Source organism: Heptranchias perlo, chromosome 25 (genome assembly GCF_035084215.1).
Source record: "Heptranchias perlo isolate sHepPer1 chromosome 25, sHepPer1.hap1, whole genome shotgun sequence".
In the NCBI taxonomy this organism is placed as follows: domain Eukaryota; kingdom Metazoa; phylum Chordata; class Chondrichthyes; order Hexanchiformes; family Hexanchidae; genus Heptranchias; species Heptranchias perlo.
This window is the reverse complement of record NC_090349.1, coordinates 9,528,748-9,552,874: the sequence shown is the minus strand read 5'-3', so window position 1 is coordinate 9,552,874 and position 24,127 is coordinate 9,528,748. Positions and strand designations below refer to the sequence as shown.

Genomic DNA, 24,127 nt, shown 5'->3' with positions numbered 1-24,127 from the left:
CCCACAGGCATAACGTATTTCTTTCCCTCCATCTATTCCTCCAACACACAAAAGACACACACAGAAACCTCCAAGTTTTTTAATCCTTCCAGCAGGTTTAAAATTTCACATTAAAATTTTAAATATAGATTTAGATTCAACTGGAGGCACTAGCAACATCAACTTCAATTTTATAACATGAACGCTAAAAGTGGGCCAAGTATTTATGCAGACACGCAAGCAAATCAAAGATTCTGAGTATATATAGGCGCTCACAGAAATTCCTATTTAAGTATTGAATAAATGATTCCCAAACCAAATATTAAACCTCCATTCCTCCACCTCATTCTTCTTCATGCACTAACTCATGCTAGAACACAGTTCCCCAGGCACTAGGTACCTCATCCATGCAGCCATTCACCATGCAAGAGCCCAGACAGCAAGTGTTGTGCACCACATCAAATCCAATCCAATTCTCACTGGACATCCACACAGTCATTTTACACCATGTTTCACTGGACAGCAATCAGAATCAGAAGTCCTGACTGATGTGTCGCTCCATAGCTCAGGCGCACAGAGGCCAATTACAGCATCCCTACTGCCATCTGGCTGAGGTCAGCTGTCTCTGCACTGACTGGAGTTCAAACCAGGAAGCTCCCAAACGGTTATGTATTTTTCAGCATAAAACAATAATTGCAAACAAAATTGTAAATGAATCCAGAGAAATATTATGCTGATTTATACAGTTTGCACTAGGACAAAGCCCTCAATCCCAGTGAAGCTCTCCTTCGACCTTGGAGAGACATACGTACCGAGCGGACAAAACACTTGAGCAGGTGTTTGCACATAAGATTCATACAAATGGGTTTTGAATAGATCTTCACGTCTGGGGTACCCTGCAGGATGAAGGAAAGGATTTACTCAAAACACCACAAATACTCAATTACTTATGTTAAGTAAATCATACTCTTGGTTAAGTGCAAGAAATTAAAACAGATTGCAATTTTAAGGTGTTCTGAAGGAGGGACCGCACCTGAAAAGCAGACTGGTTGTTCTCTCCATGGATGCTGATTGACCTGTCGAGTGTTTATAGCTTTTTCGGTTTTTGTTTTAGATTTTATCTTATGTGGGTTAGGTCGGCGTATATTGTGGAGGCCTGATGTCTGCTATGTTCCTCACATCAGGGATGAGAATAGATACAAGGAAATACAGAAAGTGAAGTGACATTTGGGAAAGGAATGTGCACAGAGGCAGACAGACACCTTCTCAGGGCAACTTGGAATGGGCAAGAAATACGGCCTTGCCAGTGTCATCCCACATCCGTGAACAAATAAATAAAAAAGTGAAGACAAAACAAAATCAATGCAAATTTTATAGCAGTTTAAATTTATTTTCCTGTCTGTTTAGGGGTGTTCATTTCATAAGCTGTGCCCTTAATATATTATGTCTGTGGGAAACTCTGGTTTCTCATGATACCTTCCTTGTAAAAGTGGTATAACCCTGCTCCAGAGGCTGCACCCATTGTAGAAATGTTTACCCAAGTCTGATTTGATTTCCCTGATCATTTAGTTCACACTCGAGGCAGCCTGCTTCTTTCTAAAAGTGTTCCAATTCCCTAAAAGTTTCTCGAGCCTGTCACCAGTTGTTCCTTACCTCCTGTAAGTAACAGTACAGGAAGGGTCCCTGCGAAATGATGAGGTTGGTGCAAATGCAGCTGGCAACTGTTTGGTGAATGGCCCGGAGCTGCTGCTTGGCCAGTTCCAGACCCTGTTGCAGCTTATCCAGATTACTCCTGGAGAAGAGGAGAGAAGAGAGAACACACAGATGTCAAGGCAGTGCATCCTATTAACTAAAAGCAATTGCAGGGGGAGGAAATGATTTGGAGGTTTGCCCGCTCAACCACCATATCAGCAGCTGCGGAGATGCCATTTTTCCGGGGGTTCCGTGGCTCTTCCACTAAAATTACAGCGGACGAACGGGAAAACCTCCTCGGAATATCAGCCCCTTGGTCTTTACAAAAGGGTGCCTGAAACTTTCATTTAAATAAGATGACCGTTGATTCCCCGCAGCACCTGGAGCTGGATTGGTTTACATAAAGTTATTGGCGCTGAAATTCTGCAGGGTTCTCCCGGTCTCGTAGCCTCCGGAGGCAGACGGGCAGAACCCTTGGAGAAATGGCGTAAACGGCTGTTTCCCGCCGAAGTTATGATGGCAGATTGGGAGAATCCCCATGGAATTTCCAGGCCAACAACTGAGCACATCAGGTAAAGGTCAGGATTCAGCACATACCTTTAGTGTCTGTAGCTTCCCTTCATTTTTGTGCAATTAAAAGTTGTTTCAAAGTACATGTACACTCAATTATTTTTCACGTTTGCCATATGACAATTTTTTCCCCCGAAAGTATATAATGAGAACATAGCAGTGGGGACTGACAGCTGTCAATCCCCTCAAATGTATTCCCACTCTTAATTAAATAGAATTTATGGGGAGTTTACTCTGTTTTTAGAATTTTTTTTTCAAACTAGCTACACAAGTCACAGCAGATAGGAGCAAAAAAAAATCTCTAAATCCAACCCTGTGATCTGAACAGCTGTAACAGCGAGCTTTATTTGAAAGCAAAAGAGCATTATAGCATTGTACTGCAACCTGGCTAGAGGTTGAAATTCATCTGCTTGGTGATAACATGATGTGGAGATGCCGGTGATGGACTGGGGTTGACAATTGTAAACAATTTTACAACACCAAGTTATAGTCCAGCAATTTTATTTTAAATTCACAAGCTTTCGGAGGCTACCTCCTTCCTCATCGTTCACCTGAGGAAGGAGGTAGCCTCCGAAAGCTTGTGAATTTAAAATAAAATTGCTGGACTATAACTTGGTGTTGTAAAATTGTTTACAATTGGTGATAACAGACAGTTTTTTCAACTGCCCTGTTATCACCAAACTGTCTGTTATCACCAAGCATTGTTCTGTGAATTATAAATGCGACTTCATTTCGAGGACTTCATTTCCACATCGTTCACCTGAGGAAGGAGGAAGCCTCCGAAAGCTTGTGAATTTAAAATAAAATTGCTGGACTATAACTTGGTGTTGTAAAATTGTTTACAATTGTCAACCCCAGTCCATCACCGGCATCTCCACATCTAAAGATTACAGCATGGTTGCGCAACCATCAATATCAAACTACTTCCACAAAACATTTGAACTAATATTAAGCTACCTCCCCATCTATTTGTAAGACAGTTATACAAAACTTGAATAAGGAAAGAAACGCTATCAGCAAATTAGATTTGAAAAAAACTTCAGGGTTATGGGCAGCATGTACAAGATTTCAGATTTCCTTGAATAACATATTTGTGCCCCCCAAAATTCTCATCCCTGTGTTTAAATTCCTTCTTGGCCTCTCCCCTCTGTAATCTCCTACAGCCCGACAACCCCCCAGAATTCTACATTTCTTCAACTCTGGCCTCTCATGCATCACCCTCTCCCCTTTCATCCCACCATTGACAGCTGTGCCTTCAGCCGTCTAGGCGCCACACTCTGGAAATCTCTCCATAACAATCTCTTCCTCCTTTAAGAGGCTCATTAAAACCCAACTTGTCACCCCCCTCCGAATATTTTCTATTCAGCTCAGCACCCATTTTTGTCTGGTTATGCCTCTGAAGTGCCTTGGGATGTTTTTCTAAGTGAACGGCCCTATATAAATGCAAGTTGCTGTTGTGCTTTGGGATGGATCCAGAACAGTGTAAACTCATCCCCTCAACATTTTTCCTGACACTGAACATTTTCTGCTCGTCTTAGTTATACTACTGGTGACACATTTGTGCTACGGTAAACACTTATCAAGCCCGCTCCTGTATTTTGAAATTCATATAGCTCACTACAAATCACCTCAGTGTAATGTTCACTCCTCTCCCTTGCCGAGACCAAACTGCCACACCTTTGGTGGAAGCAGTAGATGGAATCGGAGCAGGAGACTCCCGATGAAATCATTGACAACACTGTTACGTGACTCACTGCGACAGATTTTCATGTTCCTGTGCCTGGAGCTATTTGATCATCTGGGCACCGCGAAGGCAGGAAACAATCAGGCAGGGAGAAGTGCATGGCCCTAATGGAACCCGCTTGATTTTTGGTCCATTAATTTAAATGTACGGAAAATTGGGTGGGCTACCATACTGCTGTGTGCTCCATCTCACTTGATTTCTCTGTATTCTCAGCACCCAGGTGATACCAGGTACAGAAATAGGACAATCTGCCCCAGACATTTCTGACAATTACATTTACCAGAAAAATTCCAGAGAAATGTAATATTTCTGTTTTCCCAACATGTTTCATTCCACTCCAGTAATACTACCCCATCCCATCCCGGTAATATCCGCACAGTGTATCTCAGATCCTGCCCAGTGCCAAAAGCAATACCTGGAAAGACTGTCTAAGGCTTCGATGAAGTTTTCATTCCCATCCTCTTTCTCAATGTTCTCAAGCAGAGAAGCTGCTGAATAAACAACGTCACTGGCAAGGAACTTGTTCTTAAACCCAAAATGCACGCTGAACGTCTGCACTCGGATATCCTTCATTCTGAAAAAAAAACAATGCCTCCATCAACAGTCAGTGTAACAGCTACAAACTTCTCTAATCAACTAGCCAACCATTAAGTCAGAAAACAGAGTTATTGCAGGTGTTGAATGTTGTTTTTGCTATCTGCTATCAATTCCTCTGCTGGACAAATTGAAGGAAAAATCAGTTTACCACCACCGGTACAGGTCTCTGTAAATGGGAAGCATTCCAATATGAGGAATGAGTCAGTACTGTTTTTTCAGAATAAATTAACTATAATAACTCAGTAATATTTTGCAGGCTGCATTTACCTTTTGGTACAATAACTTGTGCTGGTATAGTATCTCTAGAGAAAGAACTTGCATTTCTGTAACACTGTAACTCAACCTCAGGACTTTACAGTCAATTGATTGTTTTTTGAAAATATAGCCACTGTCAGTTTGTAGGCAAACACAGCAGCCAATTTGCACACAGCAAGGTCCCACAGACACCAAACGAATGACTAGATAATCCGTTCCTCCTAGAGTTGGTTGAAGAAGCAATGTTGGACAGGACACCTGGAGCTCTGCTTTTCTTCAGATAGTGCCATGGGATCTTTTACATCTATCCGGGCAGGCATACTGTGGCTTGGTTTAATATCTCATCCAAAGCACAGCACATCTGACAATGCAGCACTCTCTCAGTAGTGCACTTAAGTATTAGCCTAGGCTATGTGCTCAAGTCTGTGGTACAAGCAGTAGTGGACTACAGAAAAAACAATTTAATAAAAAGACCAATCAGGAGCCAGGAGCTTTGCAACAGTCATTCTACAACAATCATCTCTTAAAGCTACTTTGATTAACACAACTCATGGCTTCAGGATGAAAGTAGGACAAAGGAGCTCTGCTTCTGATGGTGTGTGCAGTTCAACAATGCTTAAAGAATCAAAACTCAAAACTTCTGAAGGTTTCTAAATAAAAGAAAGACCCCATTCTTTCCCCCCTCCAAAACTAGGCACTTCCCAATATGGTCACAAGAACTTAATCCCAAGTTGTTTACTTTTATTCTAAATGTGATATAGATTTACCCTCATCCCTTCTGAGGATGTACTTTCTAAAACTATCTACCTATAGTCCAGCATTGAGCCAATTCCCACTCGCTATTCAGCAGTATGGAGTCTCTTTGGCTTCTATAAAACAAGGCCTCAGATATTTTGTGACTGCAATTTTAAGATTCTCTTGGTTTTTACCCAAACTTATTAGCCGATTCCTCAATCATTTCTTGTAAATTCTCCTTCAGTGAGATGTCCATGGAGTTAAACTTCTGCCTGACTTGTTTTAGAGGAAGTCTGCAACATAGATAAGAAAACTAATAGTTAGATTTAATAAAACAAACCTAAGACCAGCAATTACATGGAGGTCACAACATTTAAAAGGGAGGTCAAAGGTAATATGGCATCACTGTCCTATCAATGACTCAGTTTGTAAAGGCAGGATGCAACTGAGCCGTCCAGTCCAAAGGTTCCTAGATTTTATTCTTCCTCTGCACTGTTGATCTCGAACGGGGCAGTGGTATTTGCATTAAATTTGGGTTTTCCACCCCTTGGGCTAGGGAGGGAAAAATTAGCCAGGATTCCTGCCCTTGATTGCTGGCTTGTGACTCCTGACAAGGGCAGTGTGTGAATGTTGTGCGAGGACATGATATGGCTCAGCTGTAATGTCCAGTGCCATCAAATAGCTTACCAACATTCACTGTCTAGGTTTACAAATTAAACTGGCTACTTCGTTTGGTTGGGGGTGGGGGGCGGGGAGGGTGGTGGGAAAAGACGTGCTGTGGGGCCACCAGCACCCATGGAACAGGACCCCAACAGGTACTTAGTGCCTTCGGGTGAAGAAATTAAAACAAAATAGGGTGCAGTTAGAAATGGTTCAGTAATTTAAGGCATCTTATCATTCTCCTAGAAATGAACTATTATGGGCACCAACCAGTAATTATTCATTTATATTATTTAAATACAAGTTAACTTAACAGCATTTATATTACCTTGGACAGGAGGAACATTCATTCTAATTCTGGAGTGGGATCTCTCTCAGCTAAATATTCAATTGCAATAATTTTGCAACCAAGAGGTTTGTACTTAACAAGGGTTCATTGTACATTGCAATGTTTTGGATCAGTTTGAAGGTGGAATTTGAAACGATTCACATACCCCATATCTGCAAGGAATTCCTGCAGCCTCTTCAGACCTTGCCTGGACCACAGCTTGAGATTGGCATAGGTGTAGCTGGAGTTGCACATACTCTCGTACAGTGACCAGTGCTGATACAGGGCCAGGCGTAGGCTGCAGCAGGCTTGCAGTTAAAGAAAAAAAAGTAGCCAAATATTTAGAAAAACCAGCTCCTAATCAGAGGATTACACAATACAGTTAATGAACCACCGACTAAGCTGCTGTGGTGAGAGCGTGCTGAACATATAAGCCAAGCACCTGAGTGAGACGAAGGCTGCATTCACACTACAACTGCAGTATCAGTGCAAAGCAGTTTCGCTTTGACCAAAGTTTTGTAATGTTATCGCCCCATCTGATTGGCTCCGCTGTAGACTTGGGTGCTTCGAGAGAGAAAAACAGAGCTCTCCTGACACTCCCATAGATCACCATAAAGTCTCCCAACACACAGAAACCAGTGGCACTTAGGATCATTTGTCACCCACTGGGACCATCTATCCTTTCCGAGTGTTACAGAGTATGGTAGCCAACAGGTGAGATCCTGTTTCTCCATTTCACTGAGTAATAGCTTAATTAAAGCTTCTGTTTCTTTTCTCAGTCGGGTATTTTACTATTTTCTCTCCTTTTGTTGCACTCCACTTTCTTATGCGCCTTCTAGTCCCAAGTAGGTAGGCAGGCAGGCAACGTATCCCAGAAGAATTAGTGATGGAAAGACCAACCTGTTTGCTTGCTTTTGCTGTGCATCAGGAGAGGCCCTGAGGACGATCTACACAGAGGTAATAAAGTATGCTTCTATTGCTTAAAAATACTGAATAGTCAAAGTAGGAAACTTCACAGCAATGATTTTAACACCACGAGCACCAGGTCACACTGTGATATGAAACCATTAGTTACAAAGTCACATAATATGCTTCTTGACTGTATTGAAAATAATCGAAATAAATTGATTTCAGACGTACCAAGACAATAAAGCTCAACGTAATAACACAAAGCGAATGTATTTTAAGAAATCGCAGTTGCTGCATTATAATCACATTTATAATGCTCAGTGCACAGTAACTATGGTATTCACTTGGTCATCTTTGCCCAATTGGCTTGTTCCATTCTGTGATTAAAGGATACTCATAGTCGAAGGAGATTCTCATGCAGTCAATGGAAAGCACATTCTCCTCATCCTCATTGCGATGGTTGTGTCGTGAGACATGGCGCTGCACAGTGCCAACATCTGTCACGTACTTCATGCTGCAGAAAAGAAGATATGCTGTAGTTAAGCCTCATTCTATGACCAAAAGAAACAGAAATCAGGGGTTTCACACAAGAACAAGAAAAACCAGCATTTATATAGCGCCTTTAATGTAGTAAAACATCCCAAGGCACTTCACAGGAGCGTAATCAGACAAAAATTGACACCGAGCCAAAGAAGAAAATGTTAGCATGGGTGACTAAAAGCTTGGTCAAAGAGATAGGTATGAAGGAGTGTCTTAAAAGGAGGAGAAAGGTGGAGAGGTAAAGGAAGGAAATTCCAGAGTTTAGGGTCTAGACGGCTGAAGCACGGTCGCTAATGGTGGGGCAAAGGGAGTGCTTTAAAAACTCCAAAGAAATATAGAAATTTTGCTGGTGACTTAGAGGCTTTCAGAAGAACGTTCCCATAAAAGCTGCATTTGTATGGCTAACTTTCCTATGGAATAGCTGCAAGTATAGTGGCAGTCTTAGCTGCCAATGTTCATTAACTAGTTAATAATCTCAACTGAATTTCTCACAGCATTTCCTGCAGAACCTACCAAATGTTAGAGTGTTAAAATTCTAATTCATTTTAAACAGATTTTCTGTTGTAAAGGCCAAATAGAAGACATCAGCTCTACATTAAGGAGTCCAGACTGATCAAAGAAATTTGATCAAAGAATATTTACTGTAGAGGACTGGGTTAGCACATTGTTTCATTTCTGACACCTGGATTCCAATCCGACCCAGACTAATGGGATCAAAGGGTGTTGCATAAATCTTGGATAATCCCAATCCAAGTCTGAGTACGTGTGGGCACTAATTTAGTATTCTGACTCAAATGTGGTCACAGATATGGTTTAAATGTATGAAATGGAAATTTCAGTGAAGCAGTTAGAACATAAGAACATAAGAAATTGGAGCAGGAGTAGGCCAATCGGCCCCTCGAGCCTGCTCCGCCATTCAATAAGATCATGGCTGATCTGATCCCAACCACAAATCTAAAGAACACAAGAAGTCGGAGCAGGACCCGGCCACATAGCCCCTGGGCCCTCTCCGCCACCCACAGGGCATTGACCGATCCGAACTCAGCTTCATGTCCAATTTCCTGCCCGCTCCCCATAACCCCTAATTCCCTTTACTTCTAGGAAACTGTCTATTTCTGTTTTAAATTTATCTAATGATGTAGCTTCCACAGCTTCCTGGGGCAGCAAATTCCACAGACCTACCACCCTCTGAGTGAAGAAGTTTCTCCTCATCTCAGTTTTGAAAGAGCAGCCCCTTATTCTAAGATTATGCCCCTAGTTCTAGTTTCACCCATCTTTGGGAACATCCTTACTGCATCCACCCGATCAAGACCCTTCACAATCTTATATGTTTCAATAAGATCGCCTCTCATTCTTCTGAACTCCAATGAGTAGAGTCCCAATCTACTCAACCTCTCCTCATATGTCCGCCCCCTCATCCCCGGGATTAACCGAGTGAACCTTCTTTGTACTGCCTCGAGAGCAAGTATGTCTTTTCTTAAGTATGGAGACCAAAACTGTATGCAGTATTCCAGTTGGAAGTTCTCTTCTCAGATTTGAGATACAGCAAATTGTTTGGACTGCGGGTGGACTCACTGTGGAGCATCCGCGATGCAGAGAAACTCGTGGATAGCACGTTTAGCGAGTTGGTCACACCGCAGGTAAAGGCAGTACAGGCAGGAAGTGAATGGGTGACCACCAGGAAGAGTAAGAGGTGCAGGCAGGTAGTGCAGGGGTCCCCTGTGGCCATCCCGCTCTCAAACAGGTATACCGTTTTGGATACTGTTGTGGGAGATGGCTCACCAGGGGAAGGTGGCAGCGGCCAGGTTCATGGCACCGTGGCTGGCTCTGCTGCACAGGAGGGCAGGAAAAAGAGTGGTAGAGCTATAGTGATAGGGGACTCGATTGTAAGGGGAATAGACAGGCGTTTCTGCGGACGCAACCGCGACTCCAGGATGGTATGTTGCCTCCCTGGTGCAAGGGTCAGGGATGTCTCGGAGCGGCGGCAGAACATTCTGGAGGGGGAGGGTGAACAGCCAGTTGTCGTGGTGCATATAGGTACCAACGATATAGGTAAAAAACGGGATGAGGTCCTACAAGCTGAATTTAGGGAGTTAGGAGTTAAACTAAAAAGTAGGACCTCAAAGGTAGTAATCTCAGGATTGCTACCAGTGCCACGGGCTAGTCAGAGTAGGAATGACAGGATAGCTAGGATGAATACGTGGCTTGAGAGATGGTGCAAGAGGGAGGGATTCAAATTCCTGGGACATTGGAACCGGTTCTGGGGGAGGTGGGACCAATACAAGTTGGACGGTCTGCATCTGGGCAGGACTGGAACCAATGTCCTAGGGGGAGTGTTTGCTAGTGCTGTTGGGGAGGGTTTAAACTAAAGTGGCAGGGGGATGGGAATCGATGCAGGAATTCCGTGGGAAGTAAAGTGGTGACAGAAACAAAAGGCAGTAAGGGAGAGTGTACAAAACATGACCGGACAGATGGCCTGAGAAACCAGGGCAAAGACCAAGGGAAGTCCAGATTAAACTGCATTTACTTCAATGCAAGAAGTCTGATGGGTAAGGCAGATGAACTCAGGGCATGGATGGGTACATGGGACTGGGATGTTATAGCTATTACTGAAACATGGCTAAGGGAGGGGCAGGACTGGCAGCTAAATATTCCAGGGTACAGATGCTATAGGAAAGATAGAGCAGGAGGTAAGAGAGGAGGGGGAGTTGCGTTCTTGATTAGGGAGAACATCATGGCAGTAGTGAGAGAGGATATATCCGAGGGTTCGCCCACGGAGTCGATATGGGTAGAACTGAAAAATAAGAAGGGAGAGATCACCTTGATAGGATTGTACTACAGACCCCCAAATAGTCAACGGGAAATTGAGGAGCAAATATGTAAGGAGATTACAGACAGCTGCAAGAAAAATAGGGTGGTAATAGTAGGGGACTTTAACTTTCCCAACATTGACTGGGACAGCCATAGCATTAGGGGCTTGGATGGAGAGAAATTTGTTGAGTGTATTCAGGAGGAATTTCTCATTCAGTATGTGGATGGCCCGACTAGAGAGGGGGCAAAACTTGACCTCCTCTTGGGAAATAAGGAAGGGCAGGTGACAGAAGTGTTAGTGAGGGATCACTTTGGGACCAGTGATCATAATTCCATTAGTTTTAAGATAGCTATGGAGAAGGATAGGTCTGGCCCAAAAGTTAAAATTCTAAATTGGGGAAAGGCCAATGTTGATGATATTAGACAGGAACTTTCAGAAGTTGATTGGGAGAGTCTGTTGGCAGGCAAAGGGACGTCTGGTAAGTGGGAGTCCTTCAAAAATGTGTTAACCAGGGTTCAGGGTAAGCACATTCCTTATAAAGTAAAGGGCAAGGCTGGTAGAAGTAGGGAACCTTGGATGACTCGGGAGATTGAGGCCCTAGTCAAAAAGAAGAAGGAGGCATATGACATGCATAGGCAGCTGGGATCAAGTGGATCCCTTGAAGAGTATAGAGATTGCCGGAGTAGAGTTAAGAGAGAAATCAGGAGGGCAAAAAGGGGACATGAGATTGCTTTGGCAGATAAGGCAAAGGTGAATCCAAAGAGCTTCTACAAATACATAAAGGGCAAAAGAGTAACTAGGGAGAAAGTAGGGCCTCTGAAGGATCAACAAGGTCATCTATGTGCGGAACCACAAGAGATGGGTGAGATCCTAAATGAATATTTCGCATCGGTATTTACGGTTGAGAAAGGCATGGATGTTAGGGAACTTGGGGAAATAAATAGTGATGTCTTGAGGAGTGTACATATTACAGAGCGGGAGGTGCTGGAAGTCTTAACGCGCATCAAGGTAGATAAATCTCCGGGACCTGATGAAATGTATCCCAGGACGTTATGGGAGGTTAGGGAGGAAATTGCGGGTCCCCTAGCAGAGATATTTGAATCATCGACAGCTACAGGTGAGGTGCCTGAAGATTGGAGGGTAGCAAATGTTGTGCCTTTGTTTAAGAAGGGCGGCAGGGAAAAGCCTGGGAACTACAGACCGGTGAGCCTGACATCTGTAGTGGGTAAGATGTTAGAGGGTATTCTGAGAGACAGGATCTACGGGCATTTGGAGAGGCAGGGACTGATTAGGAACAGTCAGCATGGTTTTGTGAGAGGAAAATCATGTCTTACGAATTTGATTGAGTTTTTTGAAGGGGTAACCAAGAAGATAGATGAGGGCTGTGCAGTAGACGTGGTCTACATGGACTTTAGCAAAGCCTTTGACAAGGTACCGCATGGTAGGTTGTTACATAAGGTTAAATCTCACGGGATCCAAGGTGAGGTAGCCAATTGGATACAACATTGGCTTGATGACAGAAGACAGAGGGTGGTTGTAGAGGGTTGTTTTTCAAACTGGAGGCCTGTGACCAGCGGTGTGCCTCAGGGATCGGTGCTGGGTCCGCTGTTATTTGTTATTTATATTAATGATTTGGATGAGAATTTAGGAGGCATGGTTAGTAAGTTTGCAGATGACACCAAGATTGGTGGCATCGTGGACAGTGAAGAAGGTTATCTAGGATTGCAACGGGATCTTGATAAATTGGGCCAGTGGGCCGATGAATGGCAGATGGAGTTTAATTTAGATAAATGTGAGGTGATGCATTTTGGGAGATCGAATCAGGCCAGGACCTACTCCGTTAATGGTAGGGCGTTGGGGAAAGTTATAGAACAAAGATCTAGGAGTACAGGTTCATAGCTCCTTGAAAGTGGAGTCACAGGTGGATAGGGTGGTGAAGAAGGCATTCAGCTTGCTTGGTTTCATTGGTCAGAACACTGAATACAGGAGTTGGGATGTCTTGTTGAAGTTGTACAAGACATTAGTTAGGCCACACTTGGAATACTGTGTACAGTTCTGGTCACCCTATTATAGAAAGGATATTATTAAACTAGAAAGAGTGCAGAAAAGATTTACTCGGATGCTGCCGGGACTTGATGGTTTGACTTATAGGGAGAGGTTAGATAGACTGGGACTTTTTTCCCTGGAGAGTAGGAGGTTGAGGGGTGATCTTATACAAGTCTATAAAATAATGAGGGGCATAGATAAGGTAGATAGTCAAAATCTTTTCCCAAAGGTAGGGGAGTCTATAACGAGGGGACATAGATTTAAGATGAGAGGGGAGAGATACAAAAGGGTCCAGAGGGGCAATTTTTTCACTCAAAGGGTGGTGAGTGTCTGGAACGAGCTGCCAGAGGCAGTAGTAGAGGTGGGTACAATTTTGTCTTTTAAAAAGCATTTGGACAGTTACATGGGTAAGATGGGTATGGAGGGATATGGGCCAAGTGCAGGCAATTGGGACTAGCTTAGTGGTATAAACTGGGCGACATGGACATGTTGGGCCGAAGGGCCTGTTTCCATGTTGTAAACTTCTATGATTCTATGATTCTAACATTATCTTGCATCTAATTGAGAACATGCTTAACCTGGGAGTGCTCCCTATTGACACCAGGTGTAAAAAGCATAGAAGTATTCCAGTCCCCCACACTGACAAGCACAGAAAAAAAAATAGAACACTTACTGTGTGATTTTGTCATGAACCCATTGGTCCGTTAAGCCAACAATAGCCCACCTAGAAAACAAAAAAAAAACGACACTTAAGCACAGGATTACCACAGGGAGAAAGGTAAATTGCTTCTTTTCTAATGTGTAACACTGAATTGTCAGCAAGAAAGCTGGGAATTGATTGATGAGGTTAATTTAATAGAAACCTATTAAGTGCAGGAATCACTTACCATAACATGTCATTTGAATCCTTAGACATGATCCAGGCCAGCTCAAATATCACCATGGCAGACTGCAGGCAAGAGACAGAGTTACTAACTAACAAGCTCTGGTTATTTGGATTCAGTAAGGACTTGAGCCGAAGTTCAGCATGGCAGCTTCTCAAATATAACATATACAATGCACCATGAAGCAGTTTAACCAACTCCCATGTAGTGATTTTCCAATACATCTTAGAATACACAACTCACTAAAGCCCACACTATCATAAGGTAACAAAAAACACTGACAGCACTCCCAAATACGATTCAGATCAGTTTCAACTTTGCATTTATAGCACCTGTTTTGCTGAAGCATCACAAAAGGGTTTACAGAAAGAATTATTCTGAACTGCAGTGACAGTCATGTAGGCAAACATGGCAATCATTCGACATCTCACAAGGAGAGGCACGTTAATCCGTTTTTAGATGGTATTGGTTGACAGAGCAATACTCACTAAGACTCCCTGCTCTTTATTGAATAAGGTCATAGGATTTTTTTTATGCTCACCTGAACGAACAGATGAGACCTCGGTTTAATGTCTCATCCAGAGGATGGCACTTCTGAAAATGAAGCACTTAGTGTCAGCTTGGTTAATTGGTAGTGCTCTTACCTGTGACTCAGAAGGAATGTGGATTCAAGCCCAATTCCAGAATTTAAGTACATAATACAGGGTGACATTTCAGTGTTGTCCGGAGGGAGTGCTGCACTGTCAGAGGTGCTATCTTTCAGATGAGACATTAACTTGAGGCGGTCTACCTGTTCAAATGGGTACAAAAAATTCCATGGCACTATTGGAAGAGCAGTGGAGTTCCCCTCATGCCCTAGCCTACATCCATCACTCAACAAATACCACCATAACTGATTGTGGGACCTTGTTATGCACAAAATTGGTTGCCATCTTTGCCTACATAACAGTCGCGACTGCACTTCAAAAGCAATTCACTGGCTGTGAAACAGTTTGGGACGTCCTGAGCACATGAAAGGTGCTATATTAATGCAAGTACTTTTTTAAACTCTGTACTGTACTGAAGTGTCAGTTGAGTACCCACATCCTTCTGACCCTGAGCCAAGAATACCACCAACGGAGCTAAACTGATTATTAAAAATATATAAGTGCAACTACTCAGTGAATCACCACTGGGAAGGACTTGAACTTTAAAAAAAACACAGACCTAAAAGTAATTCAGATCTGGATGCTCAGTCCTCCGTTGAGACTGCAGCAAATGGTTATCACAATGATCCCTAAGAACTAATTTTCATTTTTAATCATTGAACTTTCAGTTATCTAGTATAACCGCACTAAATGACAGTTAGTCGAGAGCAATTCTGGCTATACAGGCTTAAATTTACAGCCTAACAAGCGGACCGATCAACTCTTTTATATATGCATGGTATTTGCTCTCTATATATAGTTTATTTATCAGCTTCGTAATCTAGCAAACATGTGGTTGCAACAGCAAGCAAGTCCAGTTCTCGTTTATACACTGAATCCCGTAAAGAACAAAGTGCAATATGTATGCATACCCGAGCAAAGCACTGAATGAATACACTTGCATTAACTAACTAACTAACTAACTGTCATTAAGTCACTACAGTTGATTGCTGAACTTGAGAAGCACCTCAAAGCATGACTTGGTGCACAGGAAGGGAGAAAATTTCAAACCCAAAGTTCTATAATATTAGATGAGAAAAGGGAGAAGGTGGTGACATGAAGAGTGGGAGCCAGAAGGTGTAGCCATTAGTCAAGAGCCCATAGCCTCCTTTTCCAGTGTAAATTGTGAGGAGTTGATACAGAATCAGTCTCTGGAGGCTTTTTCTGAAGAAAACAAGAATGTTGGTAGACACAATGTGGATCACGTTACTATGGGGAGCTAGTGAGCATAGGAGTAGGCCGATGTTAATAGTGGGAGACTCAATGGTTGGCAGATAGATAGGGATGTAATTTAGAATCCAGAATGTTATGTTACCTCCTTACTGTCAGGGCGAAAGACATCATGGAGGATGTGGACAGATTTTTGGGAGGTTTGGTTGAGCAGCCAGTAGTTGTAGTCCATGTGACAACTTGGTAGGACTGTGAAAAGGGATAGGAGGAAAGCTAAAAAGCAAGACCTCAAAACTAGTATTTTCAGCAATGCTACTTGTACCACGCACTGTCAGGCAGGCACAGCAAGACTAGGCAGCTAAATGCATAGTTGGAAGAGTAGTGCAAGAGGGAGGATTTCAAGTTTGTAAGGCATTAGGATCAGTTCTGAAACAGGAGATGGCTGGTACAGGAAAGACATACCTCACCTAAACCAAGCTGGCTGCAATTTAATGCACCAAGATTAGACAAGAGTTGTGAATGTGAGTTTAAATTAGTAAACCGGGATTGTGGGGGGGGTGGATAGAGAGACTTACCTAGGAGCAAATGAGGAAGAGGCAAGAATAAGTATGGTGAAACAACAAAGAAGTCTAAAATAGTAGGTTTAAAAGAGAGGTATAGAAAGGCACACCTTAGGGCAGATAGGAGGAAGGTTATAAAAGGAAAGTGAAGGAAAGGATAAGCAAAAATAAAGGAAAGGCAAATTGAGAAATATGAATGCTGCACTGTTTGTATGCAAATATGCAAAGAAATAGAAATAAAATTGGGGAACTACATATGCTACAGCCTTGATAGAAACTTAGTTCCCAGTCCAACTCAGACTGAAGCCAAGTCTTTCTCATAAGATAGAATAGGAAAAAGTGACCATAAGCCAATTAGGTTATAGATAAACAAAAGCTGAAGGCAAAGGTGTTGGATTGGAAATGAGCTCATTTCAGTTGAATGAAAGGGAACCTAGCCATATTAATTGGTTGGAAAAAAGTACAGATCAAACAGAAGATCAGCAATGGGAGATTTAAGTAAACGATGGATAAGGTATGGATTAAATATATCCAGGCCAGCCGTAAAAGGGGTGCATCAAAGCCTGTTTCAATGGATAAATTAGAGCAAAACCGAAACATTAAAAGAGACAACTGATAAATACAGATGGGGCTATTAGAAGAAAGCTTTAGGAAATCTAAAAAGTACGGAAAGGGAAGTGAAGAGTGTGTTTAGGGAAGCCGAGGAAGCATGAAGATTGATGATCAACATACAGGGAGTAGGATGGGCTTTTAGAAGCACATAAAAATAAAAGGATAGTGAAAGGGGTGGGATCACTGAGAGAGGGAGTCATATTGTAATTGAGTAAAGGAAGGACAATAATTCTTAAGTATCCTTAAATATCCTGTTTTCTAAAGGGTGAAAATGGGACTGTAGGAGACTGATAAAGATGTGGAAGAGCGATGACTGGCAATTAATATTCAAATCAAAACTTTATTTAGAAGAGTTAATGGGGCTTAAAGCAGAAAAGGCACCAGCCCCAGATAGTGTGCATCCCAGAACACTAAGGAAGGTTGGATGGAAATCATGGAGACACTGACCATAATTTTGCAAACATTTTTGGAAACAGGAATTGTGTCAAAGGACTGGAAGGAGGCAAATATTACACACCAATTCAAAAAAGGGGAAAGGGATAAATCAGAAAATTATAGGTCAATTTGTCTTACTTGTGAGGCTGAATTTTCCAAGCAGCATTATTTTAAGGCCAAAAGTAACCCATTTAAAATAAACGGTTAACCGCTGGTTCTAAAATAATACCATCAGAAAATCCAGGCTTTAGAATCCATAACGGGATGAAATTAATGATCATTTATAAAGACAGGAGCTAAATCAGGGACAGTTAGCAAGTATTTGTAAAGGGCAGGTCATGCTTGACTAATTTAATTGAATTTTGCATGGAAATCAGAGTATAAAGGATAATGGGAATGCAATGCATGTATATTTGCACTTTCAAAAGGTGTTGCAAAGAATAAGGCACATGGAATAAAGGATATGGAGAGACAGCTGGGGAACATAAAACAAAGTAGGGTAAATGGATGTTTTTCAGATTGACAACTATAGATAGCAGTGTGCCCCAGCAATCTGTACTGGAACCTTTTTTGTTTTTCATTGATAGAAATGATTTTGACATAGGCACAAGAGGAATAATTTGAGGTTTGCTGAGGATAACAAATTAAGAGGCATGGCAAATTGTGAGGAAGAATGCAGGAATTGTCAGGACAACCTAGAGAGGTTAGTGGAGTGGGCAGATGGTTGGCAGTTCAACGCAGAGAATGTGAAATTGTACATTTTGGGAATAAGAACAGTGAAATTAAAGTATATCCTAAACACTAGGGTTCTTATTAGAATGGAGGAACAGGTAGATCTTGGGGTGCAGATCTACATGGATCTTCAAAATGGGAGCTAGGCAGAAATGAACATTAAAGTCAAATGGGATTCTGGGTTTCTTATAAAACAAAGAAATTATGTTGAATTTGTACAAGACATTGGTTAGGTCACAGTTGGGAGTCTGGGCATCCTATGAGATGAAGGGCATCAGAGCCATGGAAAGGGAACAATAAAGATTCACTAGATTAATACCAGGAATGAGAGGATATAGTTGTGAAGAAAGGTTCAAAGTTTGGGTCTTTTTTCACTGGAACAAAGAAAGATCTAACAGAGGTTTTCAGAATTAAGAATGGTTTTCAGAGAATAAATAGCGAAAGATTGTTTCCACTAGTTGGTGAATTGGTAACAAGGGGATATAACCCCAGGATAGTCACTACAAGAACGAAGGATGGTGTTAGAAGAATTCCCTCCATTCAGAGGATTTATATCATTGAATGCTTTACACAAGTGATAGTCCAACGATTTTATTTGAAATTTACAAGCTTTCAGAGGCTTCCTCCTTCCTCAGGTAAATGAGGATGGCTTCCTCCTTCCTCAGGTACATTTACCTGAGGAAGGAGGAAGCCTCCGAAAGCTTGTAAATTTCAAATAAAATCGTTGGACTATAACTTGGTGTTGTAAAATTGCTTACAATTGTCAACCTCAGTCCATCACCGGCATCTCCACATCATTACACAAGTGAGGCAGACACTATAGCATAACTTAAAAAGGAGTTTGAAAAAGCAGAATATAAGAGGATGTGGTCATTTGGAATTAGAGTGGATAGTTCCAGTTGAAGAACGAGCACCAATATAGGCATGATAGACTGAATGAAATTGCAACACAGAAGGTAGCCAATGATTCTATTCAAGTTATTGACTGGATTTACAATCATGCCCATAAAAGAAATGCTGGTCCTGAGATAGGATACATTTTAAATGGAAGTTGACGAAGTGGTGAGAATCTACATACAACTACGGATAGCTGCTGAAACACACACTCTCAGAGCATCAACCAGAGAGGGGGGATTTTAACCCCCTGTGATGGGTGGGACAGTGACAGGGGGGTAGGTTAAAATCTCAAAAATCTGAAACCTGACCCTAACCCACCTCGACCACTTCCGCTTTCAACGGAGGCAGGATGAGGGGCAGGCGACAAACATGCTCTCAAGAGGCGAGTCAGTTATTTAAATATGTTAATGAGGCTGCGCGCCTCAAATTTTAACAGTCTTTTACATTTAACGGGCGCAGGGCAGGTTTCCCAACGGAGAAAAGAAAATGCAAATGAGGTCCTGCTGTTAGATTCTACAGGACCTCCGCGTTACCCCCAGTTCCTGGCCATTACGAGTCACCCCGCTCCCGGAAATATCGCGGCCAAAGCACTGATAGGACTCCAAATGCTACAGATTACAATGATGTCTGTATTTAAAATGATGAAAAGACAAATTAGTGCTTAGTAAAACTAGACCTGGCAAAGAATATTTTTGAAAAGTATTATAATTTATAAACCACATCATATTTTTTAACTATGGTATTGGGAAGCATCCTTAATTCTTGAATTTCCACAGTAAACAGGAGAACCCAAAAGTAAACAGTTGAAGAGTAGGTAAATAAAAGAAGTTGCAGCAAATAACCTTTTAAAGTGATGAGTGCTGTGGCTCAAGAAATGTGCAATGTTCAATCTGTTGTACCACCAAAAAGTGAGGCCAGTAAGAAGTTACAACTGAACCCTTGGGTCAAATGTCTACTTCCAAATGAATTATTAATTGAGGAAGTGAGCATACAAGTTTACTCACAGACCAAACTTCCCTGGACCAAAATGAGCAAAGAGCGTTTTTTGGATTTGTAGGGTCCTATGATTCCGCCCACTTTTTGTCAGTGCATGTTGGTCAAGAAAGCTCACTGAAGGACATCGAAGCAAGCCTCATTTTTAAATGTTTGCAGCATTTATGGAAAACGTATCATTATTACTTTACACATTGATGATGATAACTGTACAGAGTACGATAGGCACTTGGCCAAAGACACTCAGTCATCACGTTTGATGAAGACGTTTATTCATGAGCCTGAGATACAGTTTGGGAGGGGGGGAGGGAACAATTCAAAGACACTGTGCGTCATCTTGGTGGTTTTCACATAGTCTCGAATCTTTGTCTGTAATTGGGAAAAACGTATGCAAACAGTGGCTTACATCATTTCCTAGTTTGTCTGCAATAGCAACACTGCAGTCTCACCATGGGTCAAATCACACAGAGAATTGAGAATTCACAAACTGTTGACTGAGGCAATGGAAAGACGCAGGTGACTGGGCTCTCTGCCAATGCCTAACCATTTTATTTCAACACGGATTTGACACTAAATCGGTTCCAACATAAGATGTTGCCAAAAAATCTTTGAAGACAACAACAAAGCAGAGGGGCTGAAAGGCCTACGAAACATATCGGATGTGAATGAGTATCCACCAAGTCTCCTAGATAGATTCTACAAAGAAATTCATGAGATACCCAAGTGATTTCAATTCTGGGATAACTTTATTAAGATAGTTATAGCTCTATATATGTTCCAGGGCAAAGAAAAGTGTTCTGTGGAATCTTCACCTTGATACAGTGCCAGTTTTGATTCCCTTTTCCTTCACCTTCGACAAGAGTCATCTGTGCTCACTAGCCCACAGGTTACCGTTCCGACATTTGAAAATTAACTGCCATGGCACCTGAAATCCACCCGCTTTTTCTACTCAATCATCTGGTTGCAAAAGTGAACATTTTTTTCTGTCGGACGTAGGCTGATAATGCTGTTCCGATGCTCTGTCAGTTGTGTAAAAGCAAGAGAGAAATCATTGGCTTTTCAATGCAGAGTACACCAGGTGGTCCATGGGTCCTTATAAGTCACATCAGAATAGAGCTTTCAGCAATGAGGGAAGCATGCAGAATGATGAAACATGTTGCAAACAGGCAGCACCCAACAAAAGTACAGGCAAGGGGGATGTTCAAAAGTCCATCCTGACTGACGCCTTATAAAATCCATTTAGTTTGCTGGATGAATATGAAACAGAAAATCTCACTAACCTCTCATTAGTGTTACTGCTTCACCAAATGTAGCAGATTCCCTTTTGAGGTCATATAGCTGGGGAAACTGCCATGGTAAAATTCACAAAAGACAGACTTAACACAAATGCCAACAGTTGCTTTGATTCTTTTAGTAGAGTTGAAAGTAATGATATTTGCCCAAATAAACACACCCGTATGCCTTTGAAAAAAGCTACAACAGCTACTAATGCAGAGTGTTCTTTGGATGTGTAGCCATGGCTGCCCAGATACATGATGTAAGTTTACAGACTGTTCTTACTTATGAGCTTTCTGTACAATTGTTCTTGATCCACCCAGAAGGATCCTTAAGGAAAACACTCAATACAGAGTTAGGAGATATTGGCATTAAAGTTTTCCATAACCATCCACAATGAGAGTAGTCTAGATTTTTAATGGCATGGCTGTTATCCAGATGATGAGAAGCTGCAACACCAATGCATTTTTGATGAGCTTGCTGATAACACGCATCATAGCTCCATTAAACAACTAGGCACGTAAACGAGTTGATGTAATCTTCAGCTGGTATGAGCAGGATAGTCCCATTAAAGGAGGCAAATAATCTAGTGGCAGGGTTTTGGACCACAACTTCTGGAGCCAAGGTTAGTGCACACCAATACCCAAATAATGGATAAACTACATCAATAAACCCATCAACAAAGCAATTTTTCCAGAAAAAGTGCAGTGGAGCTAAATTAATGTTGCTGCTGGCTCAGCAGCTAATATTCTTTCCAGAGGCACTGAGTAACTGTTGACAGTCATGAAGAAGCAGGTACAGGATGATTTTCCATGCCCATCAAGCATCTAAAAATAATCATCTCTCCAGAAATATTTCAGTCATTATACATTTACTTCCTTCCACGGATGTTTACTCATGAACTATGCTTTAGGACAGCAATGAAGGATAAAGCACAAAGTATTCCAGTACTTAGTTATCTGACAAAGGTCACGCTCGGATTCCATGCAGTAACTGAATGGATTGTACAAGCACCGAGGCACGATGGTAAAAAGTCTGAATAGTTACAAAAGTGTAAATATGATCATGGCAAGAGTGATGTGTCATCAGACACAACTCAAAGAAGTATCCAGGCCTTTGTTGCCTCTCTCAAAGAAGCACCAGCTTCACTAAATATTGTCAAAACAGAACATGATCTGTTCGGCAAATAATAACTCAAGAAGGGATCCTTGCCTCCAATTTCAAATGTTATTGATTATACATTAAGGAAAAATGATCAAAAGCACCCTTCTGATGGCAGCAAATGAAGTCCTTCCCAATATATCACCTTCAGATGGAAATGGCTGGATTATGACAGGAGGGTCTTAATCCTCCCTTTGTGAAAGAAGATTCCTGTTCCTCGGGGAGTAAGCCCCCCAGCTGTGGGTGTTCAACCTCAAACTGTACTTGTGGGCCATGCAGCTGTAAGAAGAAAGATGCTGTGTACAAATTCTTCTGTCTATATGGAAGAAAACTATCAGATTCCATTCAAGCAGGCAACTCTTGTCAAAATTCTGATGATGTTGAATCGTATTTTAGCTGTCACGGTCAATTTGGAAAGCGACAGAAATCAACAATAAATTAAAAGTATCTACAATTATTGTGATGCAAATACTTTGTCCGTATATTTGTTTAAAGAGGAAGTCTGGCCAGAAATGTGTGAAAAAGTAATTTTGATACCAGGTATCCATTCTGTGGATTTTTGTGTTATTTATCCAAATTCAACATAATATAAACATGAATGATATATTTTCTGTTGTAATAAACAATTAAGATTTTTTTTAAATATAGAAATTGTAACATTACATTCCCAGTATGGCTACAGATACGTACTGAAGTCCCATGGTATTCATATTGCTCATATTCAAACAAAATCTCTCGCCTGCAAAAGAAAGAACAGACAGATTGTTGGTAATCTACTACAGCTGTTCTCCCGTGCCTTCCCCAACACTACACTCACTCCTCAACTTTGCCACTACAAATGCCACATGTTCACCCCTATCTTACTATCAAACCCTGCTCTCGCAGCCAAACTCCCACCAGTTTTAAATTTCAAGTTACGACAAGTTAAAAGTTTAAGATAAAGTAATAGTGATTTGAAATTACAATGAAAAGCATTTAGTCAAAGCACAATTTCCTCTCTTGCAGTGATGTAATAATATAACTTATATTGGCCCACATAATTGGAGAAATTAGTGTAATACCTGGGGATACATGTCCAGACATACCAGTTAGAAAGCTCAGTCACACATCTAGAGGTATATCCCCCAAGTACACAGGTCCATAAATGGAAAGCGAGCTCAGGGCAGCAAGCTCAGGTGTACTCTACACACAAGGGTAAGTACCTCCAACTAGCGGTATGGAGTGTACCCGTTCAGTAATGATTTATATTAAATTCATTATCTCCACTGAAGGCCTTTACTTCCATCTTTTCTAGCCAATTTTCACAACTGTCTCCAACAATACAGAACTGTCTGGCTGATGCTGAGAGTGATTCAGTATAGAGTCCCTGGAGGCAAGGTATCTTCCTTTAGGAGAGTAAGGGTGGGTTGGTGGGGGTGGAAGCTGGAAAGTGAAACCACACCAATCTCAAGCACCCCAGCATAGGCAGAGACCAGGTATCAGGTCACATGCCTGCCCAGTCAAGTAATAGTTTATAAAGCAGAGGGACCAAAAAGAACACTGTATTTTATAAAGAAAAAAGAGTGGAGAATTAAATAAACTAAATAAAATATTTGGATGAGAAGTCTTGTGCAAAATGGTACCTTACTTCAGATGAACCATTAGGACACTGCTGATGAGGAAATGTTCAGTGATTCTATAGTTCTCATTAACTTGACTGTGGAAGGTATTGCATCTCCTTGCAACATAGGGCAATAACATTTGTGAAACGCCAGCTGCTACCACCAAGCGGATGAGGCAGACCCAAATAAAAAAAGGAAAGACTAAAAAGGAGAAAGACAGGACAGGAGATTATATATGTAATTCCCCACTCAGC

At 41.7% G+C, this 24,127-nt stretch overlaps 1 protein-coding gene across 1 annotated transcript in view; it reads right to left on the bottom strand.

The window, feature by feature from the left end:
• Window positions 1–24,127, bottom strand: part of cdc45 (CDC45 cell division cycle 45 homolog (S. cerevisiae)) — a 53,870-nt gene that overhangs the window by 8,901 nt on the left and 20,842 nt on the right. The window contains exons 7-15 of the mRNA XM_068005543.1: window positions 22,963–23,011; window positions 13,755–13,816; window positions 13,541–13,591; window positions 7,864–7,983; window positions 6,727–6,858; window positions 5,767–5,865; window positions 4,401–4,559; window positions 1,633–1,771; window positions 792–875 (exon numbers count right to left, since the gene is read on the bottom strand). Coding sequence (XP_067861644.1) covers window positions 792–875; window positions 1,633–1,771; window positions 4,401–4,559; window positions 5,767–5,865; window positions 6,727–6,858; window positions 7,864–7,983; window positions 13,541–13,591; window positions 13,755–13,816; window positions 22,963–23,011 — 895 coding nt within the window. The remainder of the gene's footprint in view (window positions 1–791; window positions 876–1,632; window positions 1,772–4,400; window positions 4,560–5,766; window positions 5,866–6,726; window positions 6,859–7,863; window positions 7,984–13,540; window positions 13,592–13,754; window positions 13,817–22,962; window positions 23,012–24,127) is intronic.